General features: G+C 38.5%; 1 protein-coding gene across 1 annotated transcript; it reads right to left on the minus strand.

The window, feature by feature from the left end:
* Window positions 1-481: 481 nt before the first annotated feature.
* On the minus strand, window positions 482-9,879 carry LOC134751926 (protein toll-like). Its single transcript, XM_063687473.1, has 9 exons — window positions 9,483-9,879; window positions 8,012-8,825; window positions 6,903-7,075; window positions 6,625-6,761; window positions 4,305-4,469; window positions 3,917-4,118; window positions 3,570-3,796; window positions 2,214-2,378; window positions 482-1,567 (listed from the first exon to the last, which is right to left on the minus strand). Exons 1-9 carry the CDS (start codon window positions 9,628-9,630, stop codon window positions 749-751), a joined length of 2,850 nt encoding a protein of 949 aa, XP_063543543.1. The 5' UTR covers window positions 9,631-9,879; the 3' UTR covers window positions 482-748.
* Between the last annotated feature and the right edge of the window lie 4,504 nt (window positions 9,880-14,383).

Here is a 14,383-nt window from a genome sequence, read left to right on the forward strand (position 1 = left end):
CGACTTCGTCTGCGCGGACTTACTAACAGCAGCTAAAGCAAGCATAGCGCCTGGAAAAATTTTCATAGCAATTATTCAGTTTGAGCATATTTTGCACACAAATTAGCAGACACTTCATTAATTATCACAATTCCAGCCCGCTTTTTACTTTCTTAAGGGATGATTTTCGGGATAAAAACTATCCTATGTCCTTCTCAGGGACTCAACCTATCTCTATGCCAAATTTCATCTAAATCGATTCAGCGGTTTAAGCGTGAAGAGGGAACACACAGACAGACAGACAGACAGACAAACAGACTTTCGCATTTATAATATTAGTATGGATTGTATTATGTTACCCTACCGTGGTCTGAAGTACTTTTATTTCTTTTACTAATTTCGCTGCCTCTTTTTTGTAAAGATTAGCTACTAAAGTGTATATCAAGAAAATATTTATAGCACGTTGGAAATAATTTTGGATAAAAAATGTACATATATTATTAAAAAATGTTTAATAACCACTAAAAAAAAAACAAATTCGCTGAGGATATGTAGCGTCGCCAATCACTTGTTGACCAAGAATTCTCACAATTTAGTGGAATTACCCGATAATTGTTGTTTATAATGCAGCCAATTCATGTTGATTTCTGGGTAATCCAAGGCTGTATATAATGAATTCTCGTCGAATTCGTCGATTTAGTATCTAATATAATACTTGCAACTCGTATAGGTACTTGTCGCTTTTCGAGTTACGACATAACTTTTATTCTCAACAGGCGCAGGGGACAGTGTCAGGCTGTCGAACGATTGCTGTTAACTGATGTTCAAACGGTTTTTTCTTTGGAAACGAAGAATTAGTTTTTATATCTTCTTTTAAAAATGCAGATGGAGGATTTATATTGTTAAGCATTAATTGCATGGACTTGGAGTCTTCACGCAGAGGAGGCATGACGCGGTACAGCTTGTACCAAAATTTAGGGTCTTCCCAAGCGAGGTATGTATTATTATAGAGGTAAAGCTGCAGATCCGAAGGCAGTACTTCAGGTTTATTTAAACCGCAACGGACTATCAGTACCCGCGCTGTTCGGCGCTCCATCGCATGCGCGTGGGCAGCGTGGAACTCTTCTAGTGCCCACTTAGACTTGGCATAGTTATCTGAAACTAGCAAAAGTGTGCGACGAGCACATAGCACCGAGCGAGCAATCTGTTCCATTACAGCGTCCCCCGGTTGCCAATCACGACAGTGTTCTATTGTAGAGTATCCGAGTTTCTCCAATCCACTCTTTAGTTCATTAAGCCTCTCAAGATCGTCATAAGCATATGATAGGAATACATCATGAGTCTTGTCCGGGTCGTTAACTTTGTCATTAGCACTGAGAATCCAGCGGAGGCATAGGTTACGTTTAAACAAAATTTGCTTGACTCGTGGCATCAGACGTTGCAGTATTAAACCTGCCACTATTAACATCAATAATGGAACCGCTACACCAAACAGTATCGGCAGCAGAGGACTGGCACACAGCTCGTTTTTCGTTTTCAAAGAAACATAACTCTTATCCACGCACTGCGTTATATCCCAATCAAGTACCTGAGGACAAGGATATATCCACGGTACTGTACATTTTAGCATCTTATTTTTAAATGTTACTTGCATTTTAACAGACATAAGGGGTGTACCGAAAAAAAAAACTGTAAACTTCAAATGTAAAAAACTGATGCGATGTATAAAAAACTGTTTTTTAGGATTACTACTTTACTAATTTAGATAATTCATTAGTTTTTTTAATTATTAAATTCTCTGTCGGAGTGATAGGCGGCTTCTTCCTTGCGCATGTAGTGGCAGCTTTTTAGATAGATAAATTTTTATTGGTATTAATCATACACTGCTACAGAAAATACAAATTCGTTCGGTATTAAAGTTTTTAACTTGACCTATACCTATTTTGAGTTGAATCTGTGAATGTACTAGTATTTAAGTATGTATATTTACCATTGTATAAAACCAATTAGCATAAGTTTTAAATGAATAAATATTATCTTATCTAACTAATGAAGTGAAACTTGGAATATATAATATTATAATAACTTTTTACTGCAGTAAGAAAGCGGTAGTCATCTTGCTTAGAAATAAAATTATGGCCGCTTGAGATTTAAAAAAATTTTTTCGGTACAAGCCTTAGTATCAAATTGGGAATGACTCAGTAAGTAATGGATGATTGATTTTCTTTACGTACCACTCGTTTCAGGAGGTTAAACGCAGATGCATCAGCACAACTGCAGGCTAACTGATTGCCGGCGAGGAACACAGATCGGTTCTTCCCTGTAGCATGTTCACCACCAAGCAATTGAGCCGCGGCTAGTGTGACTTGTGCGATACTATTATTACGCAGGTCTAATACCTGCAAACAAAAATAATTAAGATAGAGCCTTGATACAGGCAGAAATGCTGGGTTGTTGTTATGGGACTTAAAGGATCGTCCACACCGCTGCTCAAAAGACGTTGACGCACCATGAACGAAGTAGGTAAACTAAGCTACGCTGCGCCAAATGCTGATCGGGTAATGGCTTAGGTATTACTAAATCTTAATAACTCAAAATCTTTCTATTCTCTTCATTACTACTACGTAGTAGGATCATCGAATCTAGCGATTTCTAATAATAATATATTTTTCTACTCGTCGAGTATAATCTGTGTATTACAACTTCACATGCAACACTACAACCTTACTCTTTTCAACGTTGGATAGTCTATTGCACTTCCGACTCAAGCATAAGAATTTTATCGATACGGTTTAGTCAATTATAAAAATTTTGAAAATAGAATGTCATACATTTCGATAAAATATTTCTTGTTTAAGGAGACTCGATTCAATGCAAATTTGCCTACTTAAACACGCTGCTGCGTCGCATCTGCTTTGTGATTGGTTGGCCAACAAAACATTTTATTTTATGTTGTAGTAGAAACAATTGCTTCATAAGTCAGAAACGCGCATGTGATACCCTTCATATAGCAACATCCATACCCTACGAAAACCGCTTAGCGTTGCTTGTTAGTCTCCATAGGCTACGGTGGCCAAAATCGAGAAAAAAACTATCTTAAAATTGAATTTAGCGCGGAGCAGGTAAGTACCAGGGCCTCATGAGTTACGAGGAGGTGTCGTTGACCAACCCGCCCGGGGCGCCGGGCCCGGCGGCCGGCGCGCGTACGAGTATGAAGGTATCGCGGGCTGCGGCAGCTCGCGTATCCTAGCTGTATACTTTTGGTTTCGGTTTGGTTTGGTGGTATGATTCTACTAGTTGAAAGTATTATTTTTTGACACGTAGAAAAAGTATTTTATGCAATCGTGATATAATAGAGAGCTTTTCAGTCGAGTACCGTGTTTAAGCAACGAAGCTTGCTGAGTTGCTTAACTAAGGTACGAGATTGAAAAGCTCTCTATTATATCACGATTGCATAAAATACTATTTCCTAACAAGTAATACTAAATTCAACATAAAAACATCTTTCATAGAGAACTACATATAAATGGAGAAGCGATCGTCCACTATCCTCTTAAAGACGACGAATACATATTCGAATGTGTACTAACGCGCAGGGTGTCAGGTATGTCCGCTTCGTCAATGTTGGTGATGCTGTTGTTGGGTGCATGGAGCTCGACGAGTGCGAGGCGTGGTACGGCGTCTAGTATACCGGGTGCCACGTGCAGCGCCAGTGGGAATTCTGGTGCTGCCGGCGGCCAGCTAGGCGCCTGCGGCAACGCACTCGCGCACCAAACTACAGTCGCGTTGTCGCGTGGACGTTTTTCGCACGAACACTCTGTGGAACATTTCAAGCGAAAAACTCTCTGAAATGCCATTCTATCGGTATAGTCTTCATTCAACAAAGGTACGTTCAGGGTTTCCATAGTTATTTGGTTACACGTAATGACGATCAGACCTGGCAAACAGAAGCCGTCATACGGGCAGAGAATTTCATCAGGTACATGAGCGAGTAGCGTCGCGCGTGCGGGCACAGGTACCAAGTCGCACTGGACGTCGCCTTCCAGCTCCAACATTGAGCACACACGCAAAGCCTCACGCAACCAGTACGCGCCGCAGTCGCAGGTCAGCGCGTTCAGTTTTAACTGCACTGGTGCTCTCTATAAACAAGTAAATCCATATTTAGCTCAAAAACACCGCACGCAAATAATGGATGTCTCCTTATTTTATTGTTAAACATTGACATAAAGTATCGTAAACGCACAGACTCTGATTGAAGTTATAAGTAGGATTGTAGGTATTTATAAGAGTTCAATGGTCTTAAAGCATTATTTTAAGTACATTACCGCAAGAACATCTGTATCGCTGGGTGTTGAAGATGCGTCTTCAATGCATTGCTTGACGTCACTGGGTAACACTTCGATAACGCGCAACAAGTTGTTGCTCAGGTTGAGCCAGACCGGCTCTCCTGCCGTCTTGTGCAAGTTTCTCTTCATTTCCAGTTCGTCGTACTGCAAATTATCAAATATTTATATACTCGACTTACTCGAGTGATTTTGTAGGTGTACAAATGCTTAGGCTTTTAGTTTTTCTAATTAACAAAAAAAATTTCAATAAGCATTTACGTTATCCCAGTTCCTAAAGGCCTTAATGCATTAAAAATGCCTTAATATAAATAATTCAAACTTCTTCTTCATACTACTAACTAAGCCTCACTCTATCAAAATAGCTCTAGCGCGGCGCGTTATATTTTCCATTTGTAGCTTGACGCTCCCTCTTATTTAAGAGTTATCAATAATTAATAATATTGTTGACGGATATTCTATGTAAGTTAGTAAAATTTTCAAACTTAAATAAGTGAAACATGTCGCGCGAGTGACTTAAAATACGTGACTGAAACCGCTAAGTTAGTTAAATAAGTTTGTTTCATTAAAAAAATCAACACTTAAATAAAACTGGCACATCTCAACAGGTGGGACGGGACTATTTTTTTTTTATGTAATAGGAAGCAAACGAGCAGACGAGCCACCTGATGGGAAGCAGTCATCGCCGACCATGGACATAAGCAACACCAGAGGACCCACTTATGCGTTGCCCACCTTTGAGAACCCTAAATACCTGCTTCTTGAAGAACCCCATGTCATAGCGCAAGGGAAACACCTCAGAAGGTAGCTCATTCCACAACTTGCACGTTCTGAGCAAAAACGAGCGAGATGCCTGCTTGTTTTTGGTTTGCCACGTGTCAAGAAAGTGAGGATGAGCTTTGTTTCTTTGGCGGGAGATGCGGTGGTAAAAACGTGACGGTGGCACCAGATCAAAAAGTTCTTCAGAACATTCCCCATTGTACAAACGGTAGAACACGCACAGAGCCAACGTCCCTCCGAAGGCTAAGAGGTTCCAAACCGGCTGTGAGATCGGGATCGCCAACAATACGAACTGCCCGACGTTGGATGGAGTCAAGTATTATAATTCGACATATTAGTTATTTTAAAGGTTACAAATGGTAAGCAGGAAACTACGATTAAGTATGTATTTTAGGGTTCCGTACCCAAAGGGTAAAAACGGGACCCTATTCCTAAGACTCCACTGTCTGTCTGTCCCCAGGCGGTATCTCATGAGCCGCGATAGCTAGACAGTAGAAATTTTCACAGATGATGTGTTTCTGTTGCTATAACAACAACTTATAAAAAGCACGGAACGCTCGGTGCGCGAGTCGGACTCGCACTTGTCCGGTTTTTTTTACATTTAAATTATTACTTTAGTTGGGTGCATTAATAGTATCAATACGAGTTTTATACACCTTATAGTAGGTACTTAACATTTTCCTCATTGCCTCTCATGATCGATCAACTCGCTACTAGTATCAAAACAAAGCGTGGGTTCTAATAGCAAACTTAACTGGAACGTTGGTAAGCCTTACACCATTGCAGTAAGGTATATTTTATGAATGATCAGCCATCAACCATGATACGTAAGGCGTATTAAGCTTTTGCCAACTCGATTAGCAACAGTAGGAAAGGTTCATATAGATAATTGATGCAGCATTATTTAATGAAATTCTCTACATGCATACGGAATGTATCGTCCCGCATAATACCAGACACTTTACAAATGAAATGTACTAAACTACCATTCTGTTGCCGTGATACATTATTGTTATCAATATTTTTTGATACCTAAGTAGTAGAAAGCTGGGGCTGGGGTTATTTGAAGGCAGCATATTGGCAGTCGAGTACCTACTCGTACCTATTGAAAAACAAGATGGTAACCAAAATTTACACATACATATTTTGAGTCAATTTATTTATCAAATACACACATGTCATTAATCAAATTTCACGAAAATTTCTTAAACAACTCGAAAACAGAAGATATACTTCTTAGGGCCACTTGCACCATCCCACTAACCCGGGGTTAACCCGTTAAACCATTAACCCAGTGTCAATTTGTACTGGTAACCATGGTAAGTCCAAGTTTAACTGGTTAACCCCGGGTTAGTGGGATGGTGCAAGTGGCACTTACTCACAAAGTTGCTTATGTTATAATTGAAAATAAAAAGAAGTAGGTGGGTAAGTACTTAACTTTTCGTTACGCCGAAGAAGTTGGTAAACATCCAGAGAACATGTACTAGAAGGTAGTTTTGTTTTACAAAATTTAAAAACTTACCGCTAGATCACCTATTTCGTTATAACTGAGATCTATATGCATAAGTTCGTTGTTTAAGGTCCAATCATAGCAGATGCGAGTCGCGTGCGTACTTCGTAATTCCAGCCGGCGCAAGGACTGAGGCAAATTTGCGTATACTGTCAACAATAAAAAACAATGAAAAAATAATCAATAAATAAGTTATTAAATCCGTCAAAAATCTCCACGTTAATCATGAATTTAAAATCCAAGATTTCACAAGATGACTGACAAGATGCTTTAAATGGTTGAGAACTTACACCGTACAAACGTATTGCGAGCCCCGCCACACAGTGAGCCCAGGGGGTTGCTGTTGGCCTTCAGCGTCTGTAGCCGTGTCAGAGGCGCCACAGAATGTGCAAGAGTCGCTCCATTCAGCCTATTGTTTGACAAGTCCAGCTCGCGTAGCCACTGCAGCGGAGAGAACACGCCACTGAAATATTTCGTTTTATTGAAATATGGTTCTTGGATTTGTTGGGGTCATATGGTCATTTTCATTGTTTATTTCTAGGGAGTATTATGAGTTATAGAAAATGAAAGATATAAAGTTATTAGAATAGAAAAGTAAAAACTAAAAAAATATATTAAGTAACCATAAGGTAGTTTTACGCCACGTCTATTAACTACGTTATTATTTGTATCAATGATGTGTCATGTAGGTATCTATTCATATTCTTATAACTATGCATTCATATTCCGTACTTATGTATAAGAGAGCAAAGTAATTTTATGCTATATACAATGACATGTGCTATTTTGAATATCGACCAATCGAAAGATCTTAATTTAAGGTACAGTCGCCATCAGATATATCAGAGCGCCCGAGGTGCTCAAAATATCTGAACACGCACTAACGCCTTGACAATAGAGGCGTGTTCAGATATTTGTGAGCTACTCGGGCGCTCCGATATATCTGATGGCGACTGTACACAAGATGAAAAAAAAATCTTTGGGCTCGTTTAGCAGGACAATCCCAGTCGGTGCCCTGTAAGAAACTAAATCAAAACCATAATTAATTAAATTCAAGGGTCCCAAATTGGTTCAAATTAGAGTCTGCACTTTGAAAGAACTTTTTAATTTCAGGATCATTTTTATATTGAAATTTTCCTTTTATTTTAAGCATCGAGCTTCTGAAGTGAAAAATACCTATTATTATTTCAAAGACGGATTTGACAAGGCGGGGAAGACCCCGTTAAAATACGGTAAACGTCCCACTGCTCAACATGCTAATTGCATAATAGATGACAACTTGTTCACATGTCTATTGCTAATGACGTAAGTTTAAAGATGGCAATGTACTCTATGCTATGGGACCGTGACGAGCACTCAGACGTAGACGTAGACCATTATATTGAATTAAGGTACTTACTTTGGTAAAGACGTAAGGTTATTGTAAGTAAGGATAACTTTTGTTATATTTGCACCCTCAAACATTGAGTTTGGCAGTTCTGTTAGCCCACATGATTGCAGTCGCAGTTCCTTAAGAGTAGAACCGTTAAGCCAACTAGTCAGCCCACTATCAAGCCGTGTATCCAGTGGCACGTTGCTTAGAGCTATGTTTGTCAGATTAGTCAGTGAGGTCAGTTGTGGTGGTGTGAATGTTGCCCCTGGAGACTCGGATAAACTCGCCGAGGATTCCGCTAGGTACAAAGCACGTAGCGAAAGCAGTCGTTCAACCCAACGCGGCGCACTGCTGCTGCCGTTGCGTAGCGCGCTCTCTGCGGCTGGAAGCCTCGCATTTACAATATTTAGGATCTGAACCGAGGTTGGTAATCGGCTAAGTATTTTTGGTTCCAGAACCACATCGGTAAGCTTCAGCGTCCGCAAACCAGGCACCTCATCTAGGAAGTCAAACGAAGGGCGCGGCGGTTTCGTTGGATCGACTGCAGTAATCTCAAGGTTGGTTATTGGCAAGCCCTGTAAGTGACGGATTTCCAATCTAGGTTCTGTGGGCAGTTTTAGAAAAAGCGTTTTAGTCACGGTGACATTAAACGCCTTCAATGCATCGAAATACGTGCTTTGAGGAATCACACACTGGTTGAATACTGCTTCCTCCACGGTCACATGCCGTGTCATAGCCGGCATTTCAGAGTCGTCCGATAACAACAAGGCGCCACTGCGGTTACTGTCACATCTCAGTCTAAAATGATGTCCATCCAAGAAATCCAAGATTATTGCATGACCTGCAAAAGATAGCACAGTGCCTCAATAAGTTATTTAACTCTAGAGAAAATTATACCTGTTTAGGTTATTATTATACACTGACTAGTACTTATTTGTGACTCACGAGTGGAGTATGTGCAGTTTACTTCGACACAACATTTTACAAAGCATTTTGTGAGGAAATAATAATAACTAGGATCGCCCCTAGGGTTTAAATGTTTGTTGAGGATTTTATTAAAAAAAAAATAAGAAAAGCAACGATATAGATTACAAGCGATAAATAAAATATAAACATTAGGACCTAACTGTCCCTAATGTTTTCGGTATTTGAGACCAAGTCAAACTTTAAATTACCACCATCTTATTCTCTTATTGATACAATATAGTATTAGGATCTTGCCCGCACACGGGGATAATTATATGTGAGAGGAGTTTTATCAGAGGTTATTTTTGTCTAAATGTATAGTTAAATATATTATGAATTGTCCTAGTATAGGTATAAGCGACTTGGTTTTCATTGACTGTAATGCTTATATATTTTATAATAAATAAGGAAACAATATTTAAAGTACACTTCCTTTATATTGGCGTCTTTGATGTTCCATTACTGCCTGCTCTAAAGTCTTAGGTACAGTATGCACTCGTAGTATATCATATCAACGAGCGACCTGACTTACCGTTCACGGTATATGTGATATCCTCGTGTCCGTGGCCAGTCTTATTACACTTAGTGGAGGGACGGCATACAGCACCTTCGAATGAGCCACGGATGCTGGCGCCTCCAACATTGGCAACAAACCCCACGAACCCAAGCACCCAAAGCATCACGGTGCACACAGTCAACAATCATACATAAGGCCAAGTTGCTTTTTCAATCAATACGACTAAAGATGCAGTCATACTTATTTTGATAAGCGATCCACTAACCACAAAACTTGTTTAGCACATAGCACTAATGACCGCTCACGTTATATGGGTATTTTTCCTTGTAGCAAGATTGTTTTTGTCGCAACTTATGTAGATGCGAGGTGAGCGGCGCGGCGGCCTACCTCGTTGCAGCGAACAGATAGACTGACACAGCAACTCGTATGGTCCTTCCGTGGCAGGTGCGTTGTCGTGGACCAACTTCATTGAGTGTCCAATGTTGTTTATTTAACTGTTAATCAATAATGTGTACCCAGTAAGTCTCTCTTAAGAATAATCACAATTCGTTAGAACATTTACGAGACAATTATAATGCTTAGGGGTACCTATAGTATTTCGTTTTTATTTATCCCATCCACTTAACAGGTGGGTACTTAAAAAACAAAGCATTTGTTAGGTTTATCGCAAAACACGATAGTAAAAAGTCGTTAGAACTATGTATCTTGAAAGTTCAACGGATTATCGACTCTTTCTCTATTCCCTTTGGGTGGCACTTAAGTTTTAAGTCTAGTAGAGAGACACGCAAATGCTTGGTACAACACACTGCACACTCATCATTATTAGAACTAATTGATTTCAATTATTTGACATAATATCTCGAATAATATTTATTTATTATCGACTCTTTTTACTTATTATATAATTTTCATTGACATATTCAAAGAAGTAGGTAGTTGTGGTAATTTACAATATGGGTAGGTATGTATCTTTTCTCAAAAATGGACGGCAAAGTCGACGTTGCCGGTTAAAAAGTAGGTCGCGAAGTGCGTAGTTTATGGTCAGTCAAAAAATTAAAAAGTTAAAAACATTGCAGTCTCGATTTCGGGACTGCAATGTTGCATACAAATTCCATTATTTGTCGAGTTCCAAACTTTTTAAAAGTTGAAGTGGCATATCAAATGAAGGCATAGGTCCATTAAACAGCCAAACAGATGATCAGTACTTATTATTATAATGTTGGTACCGCGACTATTTAGGTGTCTCAAATAGGTTGGCGTATTTTTAGCAGAAAAATACACTTCTATTTTTAATTAAAAAAATAAAAAGGCGGCAAAGCAAATCTTTTCACTTTTTTCTGTGAAAATATATATATAAGAACGTTGCTTCTGTAAAATATTTCTATTTTATTTGTATTTATTGCGCCATTTTTGAGAAAAGCACTATATATGACTCGGCTGGAAGGCTACTTGCTGACTTCGGATTCAATTAAACGGACTCCCAAGGTCGTCCGTTTAAAACGAATCCTCAGCCAGCAAGTAGCTACTTCCGAGCCTCGACAATAATGTACTATTAAATTATTGAAAAAATAATGAAAGCAGTCGACCACTTTGTACAATACCTATATATTCACAATAATATTATTCTATAAAACAATAAATAATACATTCTAAAAATGCGAAGCCTTTTACACTTTATTGGAAAAGCCGCCATAGTAGCTCATATTATTAATTATGCTTTTTTTCTACAATTCTAGAGTAGTGCATACATGCATATATAGACTTGCTAAGTAAATATAAATAATAAACATATACTTGAAGCTATAATTTAAGTAAAACATAAGATATAACATATTTCTAAAGATCTGTATATAATTTGGACGCTAAGGCAGTAAAATGATGTTTAACTGTAAATTCCGATAAGAGGTAGAAATCTATTGAGGGCATGTGGCTTTGGCATGCCAGAGCTTCAACAGGCAACACATGATGCAAACATCCGTAAAGTCCTTTTGATTCGATCGCATAAGTAAGTAGGTACCTACTGTACATACTATTGCTGTTTCACATTAAATTCGGTGCTTTATATTATACTATAGTATTTTGCACTATAGTGTAGTAGTATATAGTACTATAGCTTGGGTACGGTGGTGGCTGTTATGTGTATAAATTATATGGAGATGACTTGTTTAACATAGCTTGGGTACGCCCTAAGCTATTTTAAAAATAATATTGATAAAACATACAATTACCTATAAAAATAGTAAATGATAATATACTATAGATAAAATACAAAAGCCTCTACAGTATATTCGAATACCTATTTATGGACCCGTGTTTATTAAGTTGAAACAAGACGTACTTATCAGTTATATTTATCTATAATTAATAAAATAAATACTTGTTTTAAAATTAAATCGAGGGCTTACTTAAAATTAAACAAAATAATAAAAAATATGGCACTTAGCTCGTATTGTTACTGGACAAGATCATACTTCGATAGCACTTAATATTCGAGAGACATATACATATTGAAATTTTACAATGATATCTGGGGGCACTGCAGTGACCCCGCCAAGTCGAGCAAAACAAAGAGGCACGGCCGTACCATCCTTTTCTCGAAGCCATTCAGGCCATTTTCAGCGTCCTGTAATTTTGTGCTGGCTAAAGCTAGAACCCTGAATTTTCAGTGACATATAGGGAATAATATGGCCTTGATATATTCCCAAGAACATTCAATTTTAACTTGTAGTTTAAGAATTATTGCACGCCGAAGTTCCTTAGTTTTCTTGGCTTTGTCACTGACACACTCACTGTAACCCTCCCCACACATAAACCTCTACTTTACCTATAAATAAATACATATATACATATAGACTTATATAAACCCTTTACTTACTTACTTACTTAAATAATTTGGCCATGTGATCGTCTGGATAATAGTAAGGACCCCTCGAAGTGTACCGCGGTACCCTAGATTCTTTAATGAGTATCAGCTAAATTTTGGACTCTGATTCTATTACTATTATTACCTAAATTTTAAGGAATAAATATTTATGGTATTGAAGATATATTTGATTATGATACTAAGGAATAATTAAAGGAATATTTTAATAGTTACAAGAGTAGAAATAGTATACTGTGTCACAAGGAAGCAAGATGACGTATTGACGGCGAGGACGAACATAGAATCCTGAACAAAGCGAAGGATTCCATAATTGAATGCTGAGCGTAGTGAGGCATTCTAAACTGGAATCTCGAGCGTAGTGACGTAAATAATTTTACATTTTTATTAAATCTATTCGTATAAAGTAAATACTGATGAAGGTTTACTACATATGATGTTATTTAGGTAATTGCAGCATATATGGTTAATATGAGGTTAAAAATGTTGTTGGAAAAATGAGTTTAAAAATGTTTTTGGTGAAGTCCCGCTACGCCTATTAAGTCTTCGGGATAACATACAAAGCAGTACTCCGGGGATGAGCCCATTTACACCCTATCTTTTTAGGAAAGTTATAATTATACTATCACCTTCTAAACGATGTGTGAGTCCACACGTACTGCTTCGCACGCTCGATGCGGGTCAGAAAACTCTTAGCCCGTTTCAAAACATCATTCGGGTCACCTATCCTAACATTGTAGCCAGACGGGCTATGACCAACGCTTCGCAATCCTATGCATTCCTAGATGATTTGATGAAAGAAGCGCCAAGTATCATCAATCAATCAATCAAAATTACTTATTTTTTTATGTTCAAAAGCTAGGGATACTGATCCCTTTTTCCCAATCCCCAAAACTAAAAGAATAGACTGTATTTCTAGTCTTTAGACGCACAAACGAAGTACTAAGATTATTTACTATATTTTATGAGACAGAAATATCAAGTCGAGCATTATTCCACTCTGACTCCCCATTGGACTGCTCTTGCCTGCCAAGGGTTCCCTAAAACAAACCATTCTTCTATTCCAGAACGGTATGTATACCTAAACCCAGCTTGATATTTTAGGAATTTATTTTGTATATACCTTGGAAACCAGAATGAAATATTCAGTACCTCGTTTTTACATCAGAACACTAGAAATTTTAGCAAAATAAAACAAATAGTATAGGATTTTATATCCAACAATACCTTTTTACGCAGATACATTATAAAATAGGAATATCTAGGCAATTAAACCCCTTGCCTATTACACGTACGCATTTTAGGATAATGAAGCCATATTAAAAGTCTTTAATAGAGAAATATATACCAACCAGATTAGATTTCGATAAATAGTGTGCGATTCTACCCTACACCTACCTGGAGCCCTAGCTAGTACACTCAAAGCACAATCCGTACTTACCATAGGCCTAGTGCTTTGACATGTACGCAAGTGTATCCCTAACTCTCTGTACAGTTCAGGAGGCGACCCTGAGGTATAGTAACTTATCGGCCAGTGTTGTGTGATTCCCCCCTATACAAGCTCGCAAGCCCGGTGGTATAGAGTAAATCGCCCTATTCCGTGTCTATCAGTGGATCGGCACCCTTAGAACACACCAGCACTACCCACATTAGAAGCTCTGCCGAGACTATGACTGTAAGTGTATGACATCAGTCGCGACAGAATCCTCCCCTGCAGCCAGCACTAGTATGAACCGGAGCACCGAAATATATAAGTATATTTAATAGAAGACCGGGGATCAAATACTGCCGACTGCAATGAGCTCCGATTACTCGGAATGGCACGCACGTGATGCCCTCACATTAATCGGACAGCTGGACCTTGATACCTGGGAGGTAGTTCATCTCTTAGGTAAATATAACCGAGATGCCAAGAGCCTCAAATCTTGGAACAAAGACTCCCAAGCATCCACTTCTTAACACCGCAAGGGAACTGGATGTTTGGCTGGAAAAACAGTCTGTCCAAACAATGATCTGGCTTATAAAATAGTAAAAG

This window comes from Cydia strobilella, chromosome 2 (assembly GCF_947568885.1).
Source record: "Cydia strobilella chromosome 2, ilCydStro3.1, whole genome shotgun sequence".
NCBI classification, from domain to species: domain Eukaryota; kingdom Metazoa; phylum Arthropoda; class Insecta; order Lepidoptera; family Tortricidae; genus Cydia; species Cydia strobilella.